The 22,580-nt window shown below is 43.9% G+C and overlaps 1 protein-coding gene across 1 annotated transcript in view; it reads left to right on the top strand.

Moving 5' to 3' along the window:
- The window catches only part of PSMB7 (proteasome 20S subunit beta 7), a 64,453-nt gene that overhangs the window by 30,354 nt on the left and 11,519 nt on the right, over window positions 1-22,580 (top strand). The window contains exon 6 of the mRNA XM_004757345.3: window positions 4,822-4,880. Within this exon, the coding sequence (XP_004757402.1) occupies window positions 4,822-4,880 (59 nt within the window). The remainder of the gene's footprint in view (window positions 1-4,821; window positions 4,881-22,580) is intronic.

The raw sequence follows: 22,580 nt of genomic DNA, 5'->3' as shown, positions 1-22,580 counted from the left end.
CATCTCGGTCTCTGTGCACAGTCCGGCTGGTGCGGGGCTCGGGGGTCTGGAGCGGCTGTGGGTAGGCGGTGAGCTAGGGAAGGACCGCGGGTGCGGGAGGTGAGCCGGTGGATAGCTGGGTAGCCGCCACTGTGTCCTGTACCGTCTTCGTTCTAAATGCTGGTCACTGATTGCTCCTCGTTTTTCTGTTTTAAAGAGCTTTCTTCTGGAAGCAACACTGGCTACTCAGCAACTGTGGGTGGGCTGAAAAAGGGCAGACTTGGTGGAGGTTGCTAAGGAGCAGCTACATGAAAACTACTGATGCGACGAGGTTGTGGTAGTAAAATGCAGGAGCCCTCGGAGGGCATTTTACTCCTGTGGGATCACAGAGGTTTGGACCAGACTAGGACATACAATATGACATGGTTTTGTGGGTATAAAGCCTTTTTTTCCCCCCCTTTGAACATTGAACTTGCTGCCCGCTTGAGTTTGTCTTATATTCATCCCAGTATGGCAAATTAGGCAATAAATGTTCTTGCCCACTTTATCAAGGCATTTACTGCTATCATCACGCCTTCAGGGCCAGCTCAGAGTTTTCCCCAGCTCCTTCATTTGGACAGTTGTCCTGAAATCAGCCCAGCTTAATTCAGCAGCTTCTGTTTAGTGCTCACTGTGTGCCTGAGACGCAGATACGAAAGGGTGCGCGTGTTGCAGAGAGGAGAGAGCTAACCTCTCCGGTGGCTTGGTCAGGGAAGGTTCGTGGGAAGACGTACTCTCTCTGCCGGGGTTTGCAGGGCGCCTAGGAGTTCTGTGGACTGTCGGGGGGGCAGAGGGCATAGCCTGGGCCAAGGGGGGGGGTTGGCTTGAAATGGTATAATTTAGGAAATTATTCTCAATTTTACGTTGGTGGGGTTTCAAGTGTGAGGAGGGGGTCAAGGGAGACAGAGCCCGGGTCCTGGGAGGTCATGCATGTCTCCCCTGAAGTGTCGTGGCATGAGAGAGTGAGTGTCTTCAGTCACACCTGAGACAGGCCTCCTTGCCCTGCGCTTCTGAATCCTGTAACGCTAGACGAGAAGCTTTATCATGCAGTGGGACGGTTAAATGGCCTGATGTGATGTGTGGCAGGGAGTGGGTGCTCCACGAAGTGCTCTGCTTTCTTCCTCCTTGGCTGCCTTCTCCTCCCTACCATTAGCTGGGCTTTTTGAGGGCAGGCCTCACACCCCTTATTCCCAGAGCCCATCCTGCGTTTGTGGAAAGCATATGCCGTCTGGAGCAGAGGCCAGTGTACGCTGTCTCCTGCTTTTCTGTTCATTTCTTCCTTAATGGAAAACCAGAGAGTTCTGACCAACTGTCTGAGGTGACTTTATTTTTGGAATAGAGAATCAGGGTAAATGTTCCTTCATGATTTTTGCCTTGGTTTTGGGTTCGAAAGTGCCAGGTTGGTTTAAGTCAATGCCAAAGTCATGGAATGTCTCAGGGCATTACTGTGGCTTAAAAGTGGGCTATAAGGGTGCGTGGCGTGGGGGGGGGGGCGCTCTGTCGGTAAGCGACTCCCTTTGGCTCGGGTCATGATCCTGGAGTCCCAGAATCATGGGCCTCCCGCTCAGCAGGGAGTCTGCTTCTCCCTCTGATCCTACCTTCTCTTATGCTCTTTCTCTCTCAAATAAATACAATCTTTAGAAAAAAGGGGGATAGAATATCTAAACATTTTGCAGGTGTCATGGCTGCTGTACTAGTGTGGCATTAGCCGGGTGGTTTACTGCAGACGGTTTTAAGTGGCACCGAAACACCTAGGAAGCCTGAGTGAAATGACTGAAGAATACTGGTCTCGTCGAATTCACCTTCCTTTTTCCTTTTTAGTGGCCAGTTCCTCGTCCCTTCCCGCAGTTGCCTTGCCTTGAAATTATGTGAGGATTTGCGTCTTGTTCTTTTACCTCTTCGGGCAGTTGCAGTCCTATTTGAAATTCTGACTTCAGTGTTCTACATAGACACACGTTCAGGGTTTCCTGGAAACCTGTTGACAAGTCAGGCTACTCCATCTCCTAGCACTTGCACATTTTTCTGAGAAGGGGGCGCCAGAGTCCTCCGTTCCTAACCAGCTGGGAGCAGGAGCTAATTTGCAAGTGACTTAGAAATTGTTTTTAATGTTGAATTTCCCTTTCTTTTCAAGTTTATTTGGAGGATGCTTATCTTTGATCTCAGGAACAGCAGAATCAGGCAGTTTAGCAAGCTTCCGCTTTCCAGAAAGCTTCTCAACATCGTGCACGTGCTGGATAGGTTGGAGTGTGTGTATTGAGGGGTGGTGGGAAAGGGGAAGCAGAAGTACAATGTAATAAAGACCCCTGTGTCCTCTCTTCATTTACCTGGATGGCACCTTCCAGCTCTTAAAAAAAAAAAAGAATCAGTCTCAGTGTGAGAAACATCCCCACACTGGACAGACACTTTTTGTTCCAAGAGTTTAGATTTAGTATATAATTTCCACTTAAAGAAATTTTGTCTGTAGCATTGTTCTAAGCAGGGAAAAATAAAGGTTTTTTTTTTTTTTTTTTTTTTTTGATAAAGGAAGAATTATTATATTGGGAAGAAAGTATTTTTCATTCCTTAAAATACTGGATGAAGCTAAGCAGAAGGAAATATATGTGCCCAGGAAAAATAAGAGTAAAATTAACTTATTTATGGTGAACTGCCAAAGAAAGGATGGCCCCAGAGAAAAGAACAGGGCTCCGAATTTCTAAGGAAGAATGTCTTTTATGCTAAGCTTGGTTTTTTCTTTTAAAATAATTGATTACAGTTTTCCATAAAGTTGTTTGCTCTTAGGTTACCCACCCTCCCCTGTCTTTTTTTAAATGTTTATTTCAGGCTTCTGGTACTTTTACCCTTGGCTTTTCAGAGGGAGATTCTGGGACCGAGACTGGATAAGGCAAGCCTGCTGTTGGGCACTCTGCGGGAGCATTTGTATCTAGAAGTGTTTTTTCCTGAGCTTTCCTTATTTGCAGTTTTCTTGTTTCTTCATGACAGCTCTCCTTTGTTTTCCTCACAGAACCAGCTTGTTTTTTTACTAAGTCCAAGATGAGTTCTCACCTGTGTCTTAGAACAGCCACTGGGGTTACTTTTTCCTCTTGATCCCCGAATCTCAGAGTAAATGTGTGACTCACAAAATATTGGTGGACTTTGACTCTGTTTTCAGATTTTCAAGGACACATTTATTAACGAAATTCAAAGGTTTGGCTTTGGTGAATTTGCTCTTGCTTATGTGCTGGTTTTATTTGGGTGCACACTGGTTTTATAGCTGCTTAATTTCTAGCTTCTTTCCGAAGGGCTTTTAATATCTCTTCAGATTCCCCCCCTTTTTCTTTAAAGGAGAAAAAATGGTAAGAGGGGAAAATGGGGCTGCCTTTTGCTCCCAAGCCTAAATGAATAGTCATTGCTTGTAATACCGGTCTACACTTGACGCTTCCTACTGCTTTAGATGTGATGTATCCAGTGCTGTGAAGGTAATGATCCTCAACCACAGCAATATTCCATAACAGGAGTATCTGTCATATTCGTCGGGATTACCATGTTCATTGATTTGTGTCTGTAAATCTGCTGTTTCTACCCTTTAAATTTGATCTATAATTGGACCTCCTTAAATGGTTCAGAGAAGGTAGTCTGTATTTTCTCAATGCAGCGTGGCTGTCAGCTTCTCCTTTTTCATTATACATTCAGCAGACTTGATAAAATCAGCAGGACACCTCATTTGAAACTGTTTAATCGCTGCCTTTTTCCTTTGCTAAAACCATTGAGGTGGTCAAGCGATGTACACAAATCATTTTAAATAGAAAATATGGTTTTCTCTGTGACCCAGCTAAATAGATAGTGTTATGCAAAACAAGTTAAAAAGTAATAAATGCCAAAAAAATCTTCTAATTGGAGTAAAAAATTGTGGGCAACTCTATCCTCTCTCCAAAAGTAGAGTATCCTGAAATATTGCAGGACCCTGTAAAGACAAGATGATGGTTTTCTAAAGATTCTCTGGTTTCTGAACAAAGCAAGTTTAAATTTTCAAATAGTGCTGAGCTGCCTTTTACATCCATTCAAAGGGAGCCCACACTTATTTGTAACACCTTTATAGCCTACTTTTGTAGGGGATATCTGCTGTTTGTTAATATCTATGCAGCATAACCTTTCAGCCATTTGCTATTGTGATAATAAATTTTTGTTTCTTTGTCTGTCATTTTGTCTACTCAGCTGTTACTCTTCAAAGTACGAACTAAAAATAATAGCTCCAAATAAATGCCACATAATAAAGTGTTTTACAGTGGAAGCTGGAATAACCTGGTGGCTGCGGCTCGCCGTCCTTATTACCATTGCTGGTGCCGTAGTGTCTTCCCCGAGTGTCAAGGTGACTCTACCAGGGCCAGCTCATTAAAACAATCTATTCTTTCTAACGGGCTTGGTACTTAGCGCTATACCCAGCAGCCTGCCAAGGCACAGTTGTGAAGCACAAGACTCACAGCATAGCATGTATGAAGTTAATGTGGCATCCACTTTTTGAAAAAATACCAATTCTCCATAAGCACATTTTCCTGCTTTAGCATTTTATTGTGACTAATTTACAATTACTCCTGTCAGTGGTGAGAGTAGGGCCAGTTGCAGGTTTGCCCGAGACGGTGGTAAGTATGACCTCAGGTTTTGGAGGAGCGTTGTTTACCTGGTGGATGTGGCCCTAGAGGATCAATACTGACACTGTGCTCAGGCTGGACACTGGGTTTGGTGTGCCATTTTTGCTGCCCCGAAGTAAACTTGGATGGAGAAGCCGGAGTGGGTGGATAACACTAAAGGTCCATCTTTTTCTTTCAGGTTCTGGCTCCTTGGCAGCAATGGCTGTGTTTGAAGATAAGTTTAGGCCAGATATGGAGGTACGTAAGTCCCTGCAGTTTTCTTCTCTGTCACAGGTTTTTCCAGCTGTGTGTCGGACATTGGCAAGTTGACGGCCGGTTTCTCCAGAGCTTGTACAGCACTGTTGTTAGCTGGAATGCTCTTTGGCACAGGTCACCTTGTTTGCCGAGAAGACTGGTTGGTTGGGAGAGCTTCGTTTCAGAGTGGCCCTGCTGTGCCCTCCCTTAGGCTTGGGGAGCCAGCACTGGTCAGCCTCTCGCTTTGGCCTCTGGGCTGTCTGGGATCTTCTTGGCTGCACATGCTGCTGCAGCGTGGACGTTGTGTTGTGCACTTGGCTCTCTGTGTCTCGGTATCTCAAAATGATGAGGGTTTTTTTTTGTTTTCTCACTGAGAATAGAGAAACTAGGTCTTTGCGTGACACACAGACCTGGTCTGAAAATGGAAGCAGCTTAAAAAGCTCCTATAGATTGTTCTGCATCTGGAAGAAGAGGGGGACAGGACTCGTATGTGTAGTGGAGTGTTCTCAGAGGGTGACGGATCTAGTGGCGCGAGTCTGTTTGTAAGAGATCCTTTGTTCTGTCTTCTTTGGTGGTGGGGGAGGTGGTACCTTCTGAATGGCATCCCACCTGTCTGCTTTAGTGATGGGTGTCCCCTCCCCATTGGGCAGCCTCCCCACCCCCTAGATCTCCAGGAACAAACCCACCAGTCTTCCGTTGTCACTTTTGAAGGGGTGTTCAGTGTGCTTGGGTACTTGATGGTACCACGTTATTCCTCCGCCGTGCTTATCTCTGCTGCTCAGCCAGCTCGTGGGCACAGAGGTCCTGTGAAGTCAGCCTTCATTGTCTGCTCTTGGTTTTTTGATCGCTGTTAATTTTGTGATGGTGCATAGCAACTTGTTTTCAACAATTAGTAGGCTGTTTATGAGTGGTTTACCCTATTCTTTAATATGTAGGCATCTGCTGTTTCTGCCTTTGCAGTATTGTTCTGTTCAGATACCAGAGGATGTCTCTGGGAATTACTTTCTGACAGTGCTTTATGCCTAATCATCTTTGGAGGAGATTGCATATTTAAATATTTTGTTCCACCAGCTCGTTGTCTTTAGAGCACCAGCTGTCATTGGAACTCTGAAGGTCTCTCTGCCCTTTAGGTTTGGGCCAAGTGCCCTGAGAGCCAGAGGATGTAGGGTTGTGGATGCTGCCCATCCAGGACGGGGGTTTCCTGCCAGAAGCTTCTCTGCCTTTGGTGCGTGAGGTTAGCACACGTAAGTGACTTGGTCACTGATGGCTGGATTGCTCTCCTTTCTTGGACATCTGCCAGAATTAAAACCTATGACCAAAGGTAGGATTTAGCTGGGTGTTTTGTAGTAAAAATAATAGTCTCTTGCTCCAATTAAGAATAGTAAACAGATCCAAGTATCAACTGTAAATGAGATTAGGATTCTGTTCTCATTTCTCTGTGTGAAAATTTATTCTTATCTCAGCATTATTTTCTGTTTGGGGTTCTTAAGTACAGAGGAAAAATAAGATGTACTAGGTCACCTAAAAAAGAAAAATCAAAAGAAAAAAAAAAGGTCTCCCAGTCTCCAGTCTAAAGGAGAGAAGTTCGTGAGTCTTCACGTATCCATTAGAACTAACGAAGGTATGGGGAGAAAGACTCTGATGATTTTTGTTTAGAAAATCACCTCAGGAAAAAAAAAAAAAGAAAGAAAAAGAAAACCACCTCAGTAATGTCAAGCCCTCCTTTAAACCACATTAATCTTTTCAAATTTTCTTGAGAGCTTTGTCTATTTCCAATTGATTGGAACCTCTATATGTTAGAGACAAATGAGAATTGCAGAAAAAGTTGAAAGCATGAGGTATATTAAAAGTGACTTAACGCTCTGCTAAAGTAATTTTACATTATTCAGAGTTTGGATTTGAAGTGATTCAAAGGCCATGAATTTAATATTGCTGTGATTCGAGGAAGTAAAGGGACATGTGATCTTCCCTTCAATAAGATTTGTGGTATCGTCAGTCTGGAGAATGTGGTCCTTAGATCAATTTTATATGCCGCTCAGACCACTTGATGTTCTGTATCAGCTGTGAGACCTTGAAATCGCCTGGCCAAATTCCCATTTCAGATTGATTAGTTAATTTTACAATTTCACGTGACTGGTTTTGGTCACGGAAGTTGTTGAAACTTGACGCGGGCTGACAGTGAACACAATCGCTTTACTGTAAAGAAGGTAGTACCTGCTTCTTTGGTACGTAATAATGTAACAACTGTCAGGAGATAATACTTAAAAAATGTACAGGGCCGTTGATAGATACGAAAAGAATTTATTGTGAAGACCACACCGCTAACTACTGGCCACCTTGCTTTTTGGGGGGAAGATTAAATGATGTGCTTTCCGTGGGAGGCTGAGTCTGGCTGGGGAAGTTGAGAGGATGTTTTAATGACTTCTTTGTTGTGAAAGAGAATTCGTCAGGGTGTCATTTCTGGCTCCGCATTTGCGTAGAACTTTGGAGACATCTTGGTTTCAGATTTCCCATCTTTATTTTCCTTCTTTCCAGGAAAGCTTTCTGTCTTTCTGTGACAAGAGGTCCTCTATGACTTTTCTTTCTCACCTCTTTTGAGACTGTAGGGTTGGATGGCTAAATCTGCTTATTTCCTTCCAGTATGAGAAAGGATTCTGGACGTGTCTCACGCACAAACTAGGAGAGCGTTGCTGCCTCTCAGATCTTACGTGGATTGCCAGGACAGGAGCTGCTGCACAATTCACGGAGAATTGCATAAGAAAGGGACAGTTTCAGGCTATCATAATTACATATTCTTTGCCAAACAGTAATTTTTAGTCCAGACTTCTTAAACAAACTCTTGGCTTTATTGTTAGAACAAATCAATTAGAGGTAGCTCAGAGTCCACCCCCCGCTTTTCTTTCTTTCTTTCTTTCCTCCTGCCCTCCCTCTGTCCCTTCCTCCCACAGCCCTGTGCTTTGGAAGTGCTAGTCCTAGACAGCAGTATTTGTGGGATGAAAGTCCCTATCTCCTTAAAAACCTTTATTGTGTTTTCATTTTCTTCAGCTTCATAGTCCATTATGGTAGCCAGCAACCACATGTAGCTATTGAGCATTTGAAATGTTTTTTCTAGTCTGACTTGAGAGTGCTTTAAGTAGAAAATGCACACTGGATTTTAAAGACTTAGTACAAAAAATTTTAAAAATATATTTCTTTGGGGCACCTGGATGGCATAGTCAGTCAAGTGTCCGACTCTTGGTTTCAGCCCAGGTCATGATCTCAGGGTTGTGAGATCAAGCCCTGCATTGGGCTCTGTGCTCAGCGGGGAGTCTGCTTGGGATTCCCTCTCCCTTTCCCTCTGCCCCTCCCCATCATGGGCACACATGCATGCTCTTTCTTTCTAAAATAGATCTTTAGAAAGTATGTATATATTTGATTAATGTGTGTTTTCATTGCATATTGAAGCAGTACTACTTTAGGTGTATTGGGTTAAATACCAAATAAATTACTATTATTATTTTTTAAAGATTTTATTTATTTATTTGACACACAGAGAGAGATTGCAAGTAGGCAGAGAGGCAGGCAGAGAGAGAGGAGGAAGCAGGCTCCCCGCTAAGCAGAGAGTCTGATGCGGGACTTGATCCCAGGACCCTGAGATCATGACCTGAGCCGAAGGCAGAGGCTTAACCCACTGAGCCACCCAGGTGCCCTTAAATAACAAATTATTAAAATTTAATTTCACTTCTATTTATTTAAGATTCTACTTACTCACCTGAGAGAGAGCATGTGTGAGCACGATTTGGAGGAGGAGTGGAGGGGGAGGAGAGAGAGAGAATCCCTTGCAGAGTCTGCACTGGGCACAGAGCCTGACGTGGGGCTTGATTTCACAACCTGAGCTGAAACCAAGAATCAGATGCTTAACTGACTGAGCCACCCAGGCACCCCTATTCTTACTTTTTCAAATGTAGCTACTAGAAAATTTAACACTATGTATGTGGTTCACAAATTTCTATTGACAGGATTAGGATAGCATTGAGCTTGTCATTTGACATCACATTTAAGTTTTCTGCCTTATCCAGGTGACACCTGTACTATTATTTTTCTTGAGAAATTTTTAAATAAATTAATTCACTATTTTTAATAAATTGAGATATCATTTATATGTAATAAAATGCATGGATCTTAGCTGTATAGTAGATCTTGGCGTTTGTAATTCATTTCTTTTGTCAGTTCACTTTCTCTTCCCTACAACCACTTCAGTTCACCTCTTTAAGTTAAATTTTGTTTCTAAATATAGTATATATCTATGAAGTCCTGGGTTTGATGCACTGGTTATTTTTTTCCCTGAGACACATGAATGTGAGTACACACTATTAATATAAATAAAAAATATATTCATGTGTCAGCCATTGTGTGCAGGCTCAGGGGTATGAGTATTAAACTTGGAGAAAGCTAGGGCTCCGTCTCGCTCCGTCCCCCACAGCCCCTCTTGCCAGCTTGCTGTTGTTCTGCGCCGGGTGTGCTTGCTCGGCGTTGAGTCCTCCCTGCTGGCGTCAGCCCGCGGTGCAAACGTGGCTTCTTCATTTGTTTGTGTTCTTGTTGTCCATTGTACACACGTGTCTCATTGTTTTATGGCTGTTTGGGGGGCATCTGCCTCACTTGCCCTTGATGGGGGAGAGCCTCGAGGGCAGAGGCCATGACACCGTTTCTGCTCTTTAGCTCATGTTCCGTATGTGCTGAGCTGAGACACGATAACCCTGCCCTAAAGCAAACTCTGAGTCATCAAAAACCACCTGGGAAATGGAGGGGACTTTCTCTTCTTCCGATCTGGAAAGTGCTGCGCGTTTTTCTGAGATAACCGAGGAAGATAACTCTACACTTCTTAAGTGATCCACAGCACTGGGGCGCAGTCAGCAGAGCCAACACCCGCTTAAGTACACAGGCAGTACCGAAGATGGGCAAAGGGCGCATGCGCATTGGGAAATCATGGGCCAAAAAGCAGAACAGGGAAACCCAGCGGGGCTTCATGAATGGTTAAGACAGGCCTCTGCTGTTTCAGGTTCTCGGAGCCAGTGACTTGCCTCAGGTGAAAGCCCTGGCTGAAGGTTGCCGAGAAACTGCCGGCTAACCCTGTGAGTTTAGGAGTCCTGACAGTCTCCACAGATCTTCACCCGGCTGTGACCCTGCCCCTGCCCTCAGTGGTCTTGGAGCTTTCATTTTGTCCTTCTGTCCTTAAGGGTTAGCCTGGAAGGCCTCCGAGGGTAGGAGCTGTGCTGCTGCTTCCTTCTCTTTCCTTGCACCTGGCGTGCTGACTGCTGTGCGGGAGGCATTCAACCGGTGTTTGTTAAGCAAGTGGATAAAAAGGTGTCAGAAGCAGCTTCACTTAGTTGTTCCCAGCTTAACCCTCCTTTGATACAGTTTGATAACTTCGCCTTCACTGTTGATAATACTGAGCTGTCATAGCAATGAAGGTAGAAGACGTTGTATTACTTCTGCTAAATCTCCCGCCTTATTTTTATCAGCAAAGGGGGTTGTTTGCTATGCATTAGCAGAAGAGTGGATTTGGAAATGTGTAAGTTGACCTAATGACAAGGGGTCAATTATATGAGAGGTTTGTTTTTGGTGATGCTGGATTGCATGGAGCCATTCCCCTAGATTCCCCCCGCCCCCATTGTTAGAGCTGGTATAAGAATTAAGCCAGTGACTTGCCTCGTTGTTACCCATAGCCACCCTCTGGCTAGGCAGGAAACTAGTGATAACCACACTGTGGCCTTTTGAGTCCATTTTCCAGTTAAGTTTAAGGAATTTGACCAAAATACCCAGGAATATGGTGTTAGCTTTGTGAAGGTATCTCGAAAATTGCTAAAATCACTCACGTAAAAGCAGATTTGAATTTAAGGCAGGAAGGGAATTAAGGGAGCACGCCGGTAACTTCCGTTAGTCTGCCTTCTTTGTAAGGAGGAATGTTTTCGTTTGGTCCAGTGAGAAATTTAAACTCTTGACGATTATAATTCATTAAAACGGGTAGAAGATTAATATTTAGTCTGTCAAGATCAATACTGTCCCCTCTTTGCACTAATTGTCAGAATAGCACGCGAGGGCCGCTGAAGGGTAGTGGTGTGCGGCAGGACCCTGACATCACAGGGAGACGATTCAAAGGCAAACTGTCCTGCACCCTCTGGTATCGACTTGCAAATTAGCATCTGGAATCTAATTAAACAAGCTTAATGAAAGTAGCAGCTGAATGCTGCTGGAAAAGACAATCAGCTTTTTTCCCCCTCTCTGATACATATTCTGTACTATTGAAGTTGGTCACCAAACACATCGTGTGAGCACAGTTAAAAAAAATTAGCATTTATTTGAAGAATAGAAACTGTTTTTCATTCTGTTATGCATTTGGCGTGCTCTGGCGTCCCATGAGAGCCATGCCACAGCAGATAGTGCACAATATTTATAAATCCATGACAGGCAATAATAGCAACTTGAAAAATTCTTTTGCTAGAATCTCAAGTTGAGAGCTGCCAAAAGCGGAGAGGATCAGATCTGCAGTGGCAGCTGCTGTGCCCTACAGTTAGAATTCTAGACTTTGAAGATGCTCAACTTAAAGAAATGAAGACTGCAGGCTTAGCCAATTTTTGCAGGTTTCTAGAGCTCTGGCTCTCTGCCTTTTGAAGATGAGTTGCTGAAGCTTCTACCACTGCCTGAGGCGTGCTAACACCAGCAGGATCTTTTTTTTTCCCCCCCCTAGTCTTAGTGTGTCTTCAGTTTTAAGTAGCACATGCTTAGTCAGTGCCAACTGTGATGGTCCTTTCTCTGGTCACAATACTGAGGGATGAGCTCTTAGCCTCTACCCTTCAGAGAGGAGCCACGAAGATAGATGGTGACGTGTACAAGTGCCACTTCAGCCGTCTGATTTATGGAGTCATATTTCATCGCGCAGCAAGTGCTGGCCTCTAGAGAAGCCCTTATAGATTGCTAAAGATGTGAGCAGCTCTCGCCCTAAAGGCTTGTGGTTACCTCGCAGACGTGATGCCAAACACCTAGCTATCGAAGAAACAGAATTAATTTGTCATTCCGGGCAGCGATAGATCCACTTTAAATAATGAAAGAGTTCATACCTATGTGGTGTCGTGACAGCACATCTTCGAAGTAACTGTGGTGGGTTTTTGTTTTTGTTTTAAGCCTGGTAATAGCAAGACACCGAAGTTGTAGATTCATCTCTGCTTTGCGAGATGGACAGTAGTGTTAAGAGAGCTGCATTATTTTGATTAAAAAGGAGAATTTGTTCAGCTTGGCACAGAGACTGGTCCCAAAGGAAAATATAGAGCGTGGGTTCGGTGTAGTCACGTGGAAAGGGGAATGGGAGTTTAGGAGCTAGAGGATTGGGCTGTGAGTCTGTTTCCACTGTCCTTGTAGCATGACTCTGGGCAAGCCACGACTCAAGACTGTTCGTCTAGAAGATGGGGATCCCGAGACATGCTTGAAGGTTGCTGTCAGGATTCGATGTGGTCTGTGAAACACCTTAAGATGGTGGCTCGCACGAAATTGGCTCTAAAATACAGTAGCTGCGCCTGTTTTTCCATCATTCAGTAGCAGGATACAAACATCCCATAGCAACGACTAGTACAGTCAGCCGTACTTGCATCAGGCTTGGAGATGATAGCGTAATATGGACAGATGGGAACCTTCTTTTCCATCCGAAAGCTTAAAATCTGAGACAGACTTATGTAGAGGTCATAGTGACAGTAGAGGAAGCCTGTGTAACACATACCAGAGGCTATGGAAGTATTTGGCTTTTTGCAAGGATGAGGAAGAAGGTATTGAAGATACAGTCATCACGGTAGCTAGTGCTTGTGGCGTGCTGGTACACTGCAGTGGACTCTGTTCTAGCAGCTTCCTCGGCATTCTCTCCTTTACCCTTCAGTAACTGTGTGGGGTCTCAACTTTGTTAGCCCCATTTGGTGGAGAAGAACAGGAGGCTGCAGGGAGGTCAGACTGCCCCAGGACCCAGAGCTAGGAGTGATGGAGTCACTGAATCCTGGGCGGTCTGGCTTTAGAGCCCTCCGGTGTGATCCATCACTCTACCATCCTGCCTCGCTGCTAGGCCTCCGAGTGTCTGCCCGGAGAGTGGGGAAGGCATCTTACTCCAGATGAGCTGAGGTCTGGGCTGCTTGGGCTGTTCTTCTCTCTGACGAGGGAGCCAAACGAATATCAGTGGAGGTACGCAAGCCTCTTCAGTGAGCCCAGCGATCGGAAGGGACCCTGGAATAGAAAGACACAAGGAAATACAGAGATACTGGGAGATATGAAAAAGTCACTTCGCTGTGAAAAATATTTTTTTCTTCTCTTTGAATTCATCAGATGAATCTGCTGAATTCATCCTTTTAACCCTCCTTCACCCCAAATACCTTTTGATTGGTCCCCCCCAAAGTTTTCAGATATTCACAAGAGAGCTGTTTTCTCTATATAGCTTATGTTCAGATGGCATAGACCTCTTCAGATTTAGTAATGAGACCAAGAAGTCCTTAAATATTGGTGAATGGCATTTGTCCATTTGAGACAAATCATGAATAACTTGAACAAAAATAAAAAAAAATAAGCAAGACTATCACATTTGAATAATGAGATGCTCTTTTTTTCCTCAACTGCCAAAACTTTTTAATCTTCGTCAACAATTGTTCTGTCCTCCGTCTTATTTAGGTTGCATCTGTGCGACTCTGAGCTCAGGAGCCCTGACAAGCGGCATATGAATTCTGTATTCATTAGTGATCTTGATCCAAATGCCTCTGTCCCTGCCACGGGGGCTCAGGTGTGGAAGCTGCTGGCTAATCCCACCAGCTGACATTCAGAGGTTTAATGACTCCATAGGAAGGTGGCCACTCGCTGGGAGGGTTGCTGGCGGGACCCACACAGCAGACAGTGGAGATCAAGGAGGACTATCAGTGTTGAGCCGGAGCACCTTCCTGTGCGACTTGAACCCTGTTGGCATCAAACGGAGTTTTAAGTAAATGCAAAATTAAAAAAAAAAAGCTGACCTTCGATAGCTCTCATAAACAATGGTTTTTCTGTCTGTATTGATATTGATGATGTTTAAGACTTTTTCTTGTTGCACTTTAATGGGTGTCAGCTTAATGAGCTTAACTTGACACACTTTTCCCAATTTTTAGATCTTAAGGTTATGTTTGTCTGGTTGCTACATCTGTAGGGATCTTACGTATGTCTGGGAAAAAATATATAGAGCCAAAATTCTTTCTTATTAAATGGTTTTGAGGATCTGTGCTGACGTTTTTGCTTATTGTGATCTCTGGCTTTGAAAACATACTGTTAGAATGTGAGTTTTTTGACTTGTGACATGTCACAGGATGTTTTGATTCCTCTTGTCTAAAAATGCTGGATGCCTTTTCTTTATATAGTAGCTTCATCGAGATATAATTTACATCTGTACAACTTAGCTACTCTAAGTGTACAGTTCAGTGGTTTTTAGTATATTCTCAGAGTTGCGCAACTATCACCACAGTCAAATTTAGAACATTTTCATCACCCTCAAAAGAAACCCCGTAACCACGCAAGTCATCCCCACGTGCCCTCAGCCTTCCCAGCCCTGGGCAACAACTAGTCTCCCTTTGTCTCCAGAGACTTGCCTTTTCTGGACATCTCATGTAATAGGAATCATAACAATACAGGGTTTTTTGTGACTAGCTCTTTTAACAAAAAGCTCCTTTAATAAAAATATTTTCGTAATATTTAATCCATGTTACAGCATGTGTTGTTACTTCATTCCTTTCTATGGTTTAATAATATTCCGTTGTGTGGACATACCACATTCTATCTACCTGCTTGTTAGCTGATGGACATTTGGATTGTTTTCATTCTGGTTGTTATGCATAATGATGCTGTGAACATTTGTGTACGAGTTTTTGTGTGGAAATACATTGTCATTTCTCTTGTCAGTCCCTTGGAGTGGGGTTGCTGGGTCATATGATAACTCTGTGTTTAACCTTTTAAGGAACCTTCAGTCTGGTTTCCAAAGTGGCCAGGTCGCTTGATGTGTATTAGATGTAGTAAGTTGCATCTTTATTGTTCAATCAAGATAATGTATTACTTTTCTTCAATAATTTTCTCTCTGGTTGTATTTAATGTAAAACAGTAGTTTTTTTTTTTAATTAAGATTTTATTTATATTTTTATTTGAGAGAGAGCTAGCGAGCATGAGCTAGGGGAGGAGCAGAAGGAGAGGGACAGACAGACTCTGTGCCCAGCTTGAACCCATGACCCTGAGGTCATGACCTGAGCTGAAATCAAGAGTCGGACACTTAACTGATTGAGCCACCCATATGCCCCAGCATTAGTTTTTTTTTTTTTTTTTTTTAAAGAGATGTCAGAACCCAAAAATATAATCCCAGGGGCCCAGTGTAGGATTATTCTTAAGTAGTGATTTCCAGTGGAGTTAAACAGTTAATTTTAAAAATGATCAGATATTGAAATTGGTGTAATGATTCCATGGGTGATTCGGAGAAACACTTTCAGCTTCTAGAATAGATGATGGTGAGGAGACACTGTTGATGGTTAGAGCTTCTCACCAGACTCTATTTTGAGTTGTCACCCGTTTACAGAGTAAGTTTGTTCTCCTGGGTTTGAGCTCTACTGAGCCAACTTTGGAGAGATAGGAAAGGACTTCTTGAGTTAAGGTTATTCCCTTGGATCTTTTCCTTTTGTGGTGTTGTATAAGGCAGGTGGATGTTTTCTTTGGTCTTTCTCCTGATAATTCAGGAGCAGGACTTTGCTCCCTTTATACAGAGTTTAGAATTTCACAAGTAATTGCTTCTCTCCCTCTGATTCTGTAGGATTGCTTCATCTGCCTGACTTAGGAATGGCCACTTCAATGTCTGTTTGTCTGGCTGAGTCTGTGTGTCTTCCGTATCTCTCTGTCTTCAGATCCTCAGTTAATAGGTGTTGGGTGGCTATTGTTTCCATCCTTGCCCTTTTATTCTGCCTCTGATACAAGTTGAAGTTCAAAGTGGGGAGTGTTTTGGGGAAGGGGCAAAGGAGATTCTAGAAAGAGTCTTAATTCTTCCCATTTAGCTTCAAGAAATAAAAGAGGATTAGATGGGAGGAGGCCCAGCAAAAAAGGTGTAGTTTACCGAAATCTCCAGTGAGCTAGGAATGGATTCCTCTGGATGCCAGGCATCTAGAATTCATGAGTCAGCAGATCTGAGAGAAGTGACCCTATGTGAAGTTTGAAGTCCTCTACCGCCAGATCTCTGAGGCCTGCTGCTGAAGGTACTACAGGTGCTGCTCTGTGGTTACTGACTTCGAGAAGTCTTTGTTGATTTTTCTGCCAGAAATCTTCCTGTGCAAAATTTTTTTCACACTATGCTGTGTACACACGGAATTTCCTTTTCTTGTAAAGTCAGTATGTAATCAGTCAGCAGGTACTTATGGGTGCCCGCTGAATGCGAGGCATTACACTATGCTTGGTGCTGTGGTCTGGAGGTGGTATTGCAGGAGGCCGTTCTGTATGACGGTGGAAATTCCTTCTACAGCTGTGGACCGAGTACATTGAAAAGGAGGCATTATTTTACTCTGTGGTAGATAGGTAATTATTTGTGATGCATTTCTTTGGAGCAGGTGTTCCCATTTGAAATGTTTTCACTTTACATATTTCCTATAACTGAGAAAGGCAGGGGGAGATACTCTGTATAGGAGAAATATTTCACAAAGTATATTGCTTGCTGCACCTGTGGCAAAGATCCAGCAGGCAAAATGTAGCTTCTTTGTGACCTGCAAGTCTTTAATTAGAGAGAGGCAAGAGCTAGATTCCGGTGTTGACTAGAAATAAGTGTTTCGTGACTTTCAACTATATGAGTAGAATTAAAAGGAAGTTTTGTTAATATATTATTCTACATCATGATATCACAGAGAAAATGAACTTCTTTATTCATCTCTTACCACATTGGTCAAAGGGCTAAGGGTCTCAGGGACATAATTTAAGACACTAAAAATGTCACCTTTATGTGCGTTGTCCTTTTCTGTTACTCAAGCAAGCCAGGCCAAGATGGGACTGCCTCAGCTCCTTGGGAAAAGAAAGAAAAGGCACTCTTTTATTATTCACTGATTTCATTCCATCCTGGAACTATTATTTTATGAAAATTTTGCCTCCTAACCCCTTACTGAACAGTGGCTTTCAGGAGAAGAGGGGAAACCCCCCTGAATCTCACTGTCAGAAGTAAGTCTCTATGTCAGGAATCCAAGAGGTCGTCTGTGGTTAGAGGCTGGCAGCTCTTAAACAATGGATTTCCACTTTTCTTGTGTGTCGGTTAGAGAAATACAAGAAATGAAATATAGGACTGAGTGTTATTGGATGGTAGCTTAGAATCTTATAAGTTTTGCCTTGGCAGGTAATTTGGCATAAATTGTTAATGTAAATCTGGGTTAGTGGTGAAGACGTTATTTTAGTAAAAAAGATAAACTGCTGATTAATTCAGCATAGAACTCAATTACAAATTGGAAGTGTCTCTGCGGGACTCCCGGACCCTAAAGACAGCAGATGTTGAATTGATACTCCAGCATATTTCACAGTGGTATGAAATATTAACATGGTTTATTATACTTGTGTGGTGTGTGATATCAGAAAAGGGGGAGGCGGTGGGCATGTGGGTGTGCAAAGCAGCCGCACGTTACACATTCGCTAATACACACTCAAGCGTGATTAAGAATCGTAGGAAAGTTTCTTCTTTTTTTAAAGTGAAATAGCTCTGGAAAAATTAAGTGTAAAATAACACTTGGAGCTCAATACTTAAATGTGGTGCCTGTGTACGTTTATGTTATACCTGTAAATGAACATAAAATAAAAATGCTAAACTTACATTACATATTTAAATGTTAAATGGGACCACTGCTGCAAGAGAAAGGGGGACTTGAGCACTTGATCTGTATTTCAATAACTGTCAGCTTGCATGGCTTGGGGAAGTTTTCCTGGGCTGCTGTACTATTTTTACCTTCTGATCTAGAACATATGGTAATTTAATAATGCCCCTGTAATTTGCACAGGCAGAGAAGTTTTGTTTCACAGTTTTCATAGATCTGTATCAACTCAAGGGGGGAAAAGTCGGCAAATACGATGTATCAGAAGAGCTGAATAAATGGAACTGCCAATATTTGAAGGGATTAGCAATTTTTAAGAGGCGTGAGAGTGAAGTTGGCTTAGATGAGGTATTTCAAAGCCATTACTACAATTACGACAAGTTTTTTTTTCTTTTTCCCTCTTTGCATCACAGCCTAGTCTAGATTTTGCTAGCTGAAGTAAAAACTGTTCCAAAAATCGCCAAATGATTATGGTCAGAATGAACATAGCCTGGATACCTTCTGCCGTTATAAAGGCTTTAAAGAATGGTGCTTTCTCAAAAACATCGAAATTGGCAAAGGCAGAAGGGCCGTGGGCGAAGAAACCAGAAGTTTCTTGGTACCTACATCACCAGAAGAACATCTTTTATATCCCCATTGAGAAAGCCTTTTGTAAACTGTTGTGAGGCGGGGGTCATTCAGAGGTGTGAAGGGCGGCCTTGTGCTCCATTCATCCAAGTTGTACTGATCTCTGGCTGGGTGCCGAGGTCTCTGCGAGGTTATGAGCCATGGTCTCTCCATTTACAACTTAGTGGGCTAGACCGGCCTACGGGCACCTACTTGAAAGTGCGGTGTGAAAAGCACAAGAAGGGTGCATCTGTGGGGGGCGCAGAGGTAACACAGAGGGGGACTGGTGGAATCTGGGGACTTTGGGATGGCTCGAAGTGCATGTGACTCCTTGCTTGAATTTTTTGTCTTGGCGTTTGAGGAGGGGTGGGACAGGGAGGCTGCAGAAAAAGAGAGACCGTGGGGCATCCCATCATGCACAGAGGGGCAGGGCTGGGGCGGGGGGTTGGGGAGGAAGCGCCTGCTCTGGAGGAAGCGCCTGCTCTAACTTTTTTTCAGTTGTGGAACCCTGGAAGTTTGGACAGCTGAACATATTTGGAAATAGGAAAACGAAACTCCGGAGGGTGTCCAGAGTTGTCTGGGTGGTCATTTCCTGAGTCGGTGTGGCCTTTTAATTAGCATCCGCTCTTCAGTGTGGGATGAGGCCGAGCTTAGCATCCCTGTCCCTGTGTGTGAATATTTAGTTTAGAAAGCTGCCACATTCCATTAGAGGTGGTTGTGTTTCGGCAGTGGGTGCAGGAGCTGTGTAGACTTTTCAAATGTCCTTTGAGATTTCCGTTGCAGTGTAATTGGGAGATGCTGGTACTTAGTGTGGTGTGCATGGCGGGATGTGAGCTTACCTGCTGTAATGAGACCCCAGCAGCATACCTCGGGAAGGGAGTTAAAGTTTTAACCTTAACAGATAATGTTACTTGTGGGTTTCTGTGAGGTAATTTATACTACTCTTCCCTAACCCTGAAACGGTACAGGAACAAAAATAAGAAAATGATATGAAGTTGTGCTAAGTTGATATTTTAAAATTCCACCCAGTCGTACAGATTTTGGAAACTGTCTTCAGCAGCCAGTGCCCAGAGCGCAGTCACACCTGGAATCGTTGTCACCCAGTCGTCATGTCGGAGTCTAGTTTTTCTGAACTTGGAGCTGTGATGATAACAGGAGATTGAAAAGATCCAAGGGAACATTAATTTTGATTCCTTGACAAATACATTGGTTTCTTTTAACTCTGATAAATTGAATTGGGGTGACAGCGAAAACAGGGCATGAAGGAAAGTGCATGTGGGGGCTTTGAAGAGGTCTGGGTACGAAGATTGATTTTTGTCTCTGATGTAACCCCTGAAGCCCCGGTTTATAAAACCTAAACCTCATTCGCGACGTGGGCTTAAGTCAGTACTTGAGGGGATTGTTAGTAAATTGCACTCAGGCTCAACAGAAGTTTCTTCTCTTATTCTCTGACTACTTCTTGCCCCAGAATGTCAGAAGAAAATGAAAATGCTCTTGCCGTTCCTGGTCTGTTCTGGTTAAGATTTACAATCAACAGATGGCCTGATGGGAAAATTCAGTTAAATGATAATCTTTTTTTATTGATAATACAGGGTAGTCAAGAAACAACTTGACTCATTCTGTTTGCTGAGAGGTTTTATCCGTGGATTGTAGGGAAATGGAAACATTTAAAATGTAGGGCTGATGCAGTGAATTAATAGGCTGTTGGTTTGGGGTTTGATGAGTGTACATTCTGTATTAGGGAGATTCATCAGGACGCTCTTAGTTTTACCAAATGTTAACAAGCATGACGAATTGATGGAATGATTGAGTAGCATTATTAAGCAGTGTATTTGCAACTTTGAAGAATTTTCTAGGTCAGCTACTTTAAATAGGCAAACTCAAGCTTGGGTTTGTCAGTTACACCTAAGGAGTTTACAAGCATCGTTAGTGATTTTGGAACTAGTTGTATGGAGGTTCTGTTGTCTTGAGTGAAAAAACAACAACAAAGACAAACAGACAAACAAACAAAAAACCCAGGGGCTTGTGAGTCAGACAGAACTCTGCAGAATTTCAGACTTTCCGGTTGCCTGGGTTAGTCATTTTCCCTCTCTGAGCCTCTGTTTCCTGGATTTGTAAAATGGACATACGTGTCATCCCTACCTTAAAGGGTTGGAATAGTGAGTGGATGAAGTGGAAGAATGTACTAGGCACAGGGCCTGCATGCGGTAATGTAAGTTCTTTTTCTGCCTTATTTTTTTTCTGCCTTATTGTAGGATATAATTTCTAATGAAGCATAATAAGTGAAAATGTGCCACTTAGTACGGTTCTTATTGGCGTAGCAGTAAATTCTGTATGGAGCGTGTTCATGTGTTTTATGGCATCATTGTGAGTTTCAGTTTTAGTACAGGGGCTATTCTCATAATTGATTTGCTTTGAATTGGGGTTTGATAAAACAGTACTGAGTTATGATCAGTTGCCCCTTGTGTTGGTAGTTCTGCAGGAGCTAGCCTTTTGGTAACGGTGTTTGTGAACGTGAGAGAAAGGGGAGGATGGGATCAGGTTAGCACCCAGCATGGATTTCCTGCATGCCGGCGCGGTGCTGGCAGTGTCTGCGGTGCAGAGAGTGCTCCGTTTTATCCTCACAGCCCACCCCGGTGCTACGTGGTTCAGGCCTCCTTTGCAGGTGAGGACATTGGGACTTAAAAACGTTGACTTTCCCACCGAGGTCACATAATTCCTAAGTAACAGGACTTGGCTCTCCTGCGTCTTCATTCTCTTCCATTCTTTGCCTCTGCTGTCTCCCTCCTCCCCCAGCCCCACCACTGCAGTCATATTGTGAATATATTCATCAGCTCCAGAAGTTTCTTTATGCCCCTTTGGGAGGCATCCCCATTCTTCCCAAGAACCTTCGATAACTGAGGGGGCATCTGATGGCTGTGTGTGTGCCTGGGATCCCAGGATGAGGTGATGAGCCAGGGGCCTCATGGAGAAGAGTCTGACTCGGTAGCACCTCAGGATCTTTACTCCCCCACCCCCTCCCCCCCATCTGCTCTCTGCTTGTCTGTTTTACTTAGGTTTGTTCATTTCTACTTTCTCGTAACTTTACTTTGCAATGGCCAAACCCTCATGACCACAATTTCCCCACAGAACTTCCTTACGTTCTTTTGGCTCCTGCCCCATAGTTAATCAGCCCCTTACACTCTTTCTACTGTATTCCAGAGGCCAGCCAGGCATAGGCTGCGAGCCCTTGCCACCAGTGAAATGGCATTTACAAGTTGGCAGATGTGTTCCCACCCCCACCCCCAACCCCACCAAACAGCAGCTTCCACTGGCTCTTCCTTTATCTTGTCTCTTTTTGGTGACACCCATTAGAGTGCCTACCACAGAAGCTTACCAGTGTCTAGAATATATAATTAGGTTAATCATTGTCTCCTATCAACCTGCCAGAAGAACAGCCACCAGGAAGTTATAAAAGGCCTTTCTGTGATGGCTGAGTTTGTTGAGAATTGGGTCAGTGCCCGGGACCGATGCTGGACGTCCAGGTGGCACCCGCCGCCCCCTTCTGCTTTCCCGCTTGACCCTCACTTTCACTGGTCTCCCAGCCCTGTTGATGGTCCTCCAGCCTGCCCCTGCCGGCCCACCACCGCCTCACTGGGAGCATTCCTATCCCTTGCTCTCCTCTTGTCTGCCTTTGGCCTTTCTTCCTCTCCTGCCTCCAGGTTACAGGTTCATAAAACACAAATCTAACTACGTCATTCGCCAGCTTGAAATTCTCCACTTCCTACCACCGCTTTGCTTGCAGGGCCGGTTCCTTGTATGGCCCACGAGGTTCTCTGATATTTAGCCACGCCTTACTCCTTCCCACGGTTTTCCTTCTTCCATCACATCTGCCCCTTGGCTTGGCAACCATTTATTTGTATGTCAGGATTCAGCCTCGTCTTTGTCACCTGCGCCCTGTGAGACCTCTGTACCCCTCTATAGTTCCGGCATCAGGCCTGGTTCCCTTTTTTTTTTTTTTTTTTAAAGATTTATTTATTTATTTGACAGACAGAGATCACAAGTAGGTGGAAAGGCAGGCAGAGAGAGAGGAGGAAGCAGGTTCCTTGCTAAGCAGAGAGCCCGATGTGCGGCTCAATCCCAGGACCCTGAGATCATGACCTGAGCCGAAAGCAGAGGCTTTAACCCACTGAGCCACCCAGGCGCCTCAGGCCTGATTCTTAAGACCTCTTACCACACTGTAGTGAGCTTTTCTTCCTGTTTCTCTTCTGGACTC

This window comes from Mustela putorius, unplaced genomic scaffold, assembly GCF_011764305.1.
Source record: "Mustela putorius furo isolate JIRA1106 unplaced genomic scaffold, ASM1176430v1.1 tig00000596_pilon_pilon_pilon, whole genome shotgun sequence".
Classification (NCBI taxonomy): Eukaryota; Metazoa; Chordata; class Mammalia; order Carnivora; family Mustelidae; genus Mustela; species Mustela putorius.
The sequence above is the reverse complement of the archived record's forward strand: the minus strand, read 5'-3'. Positions and strand labels throughout refer to the sequence as shown.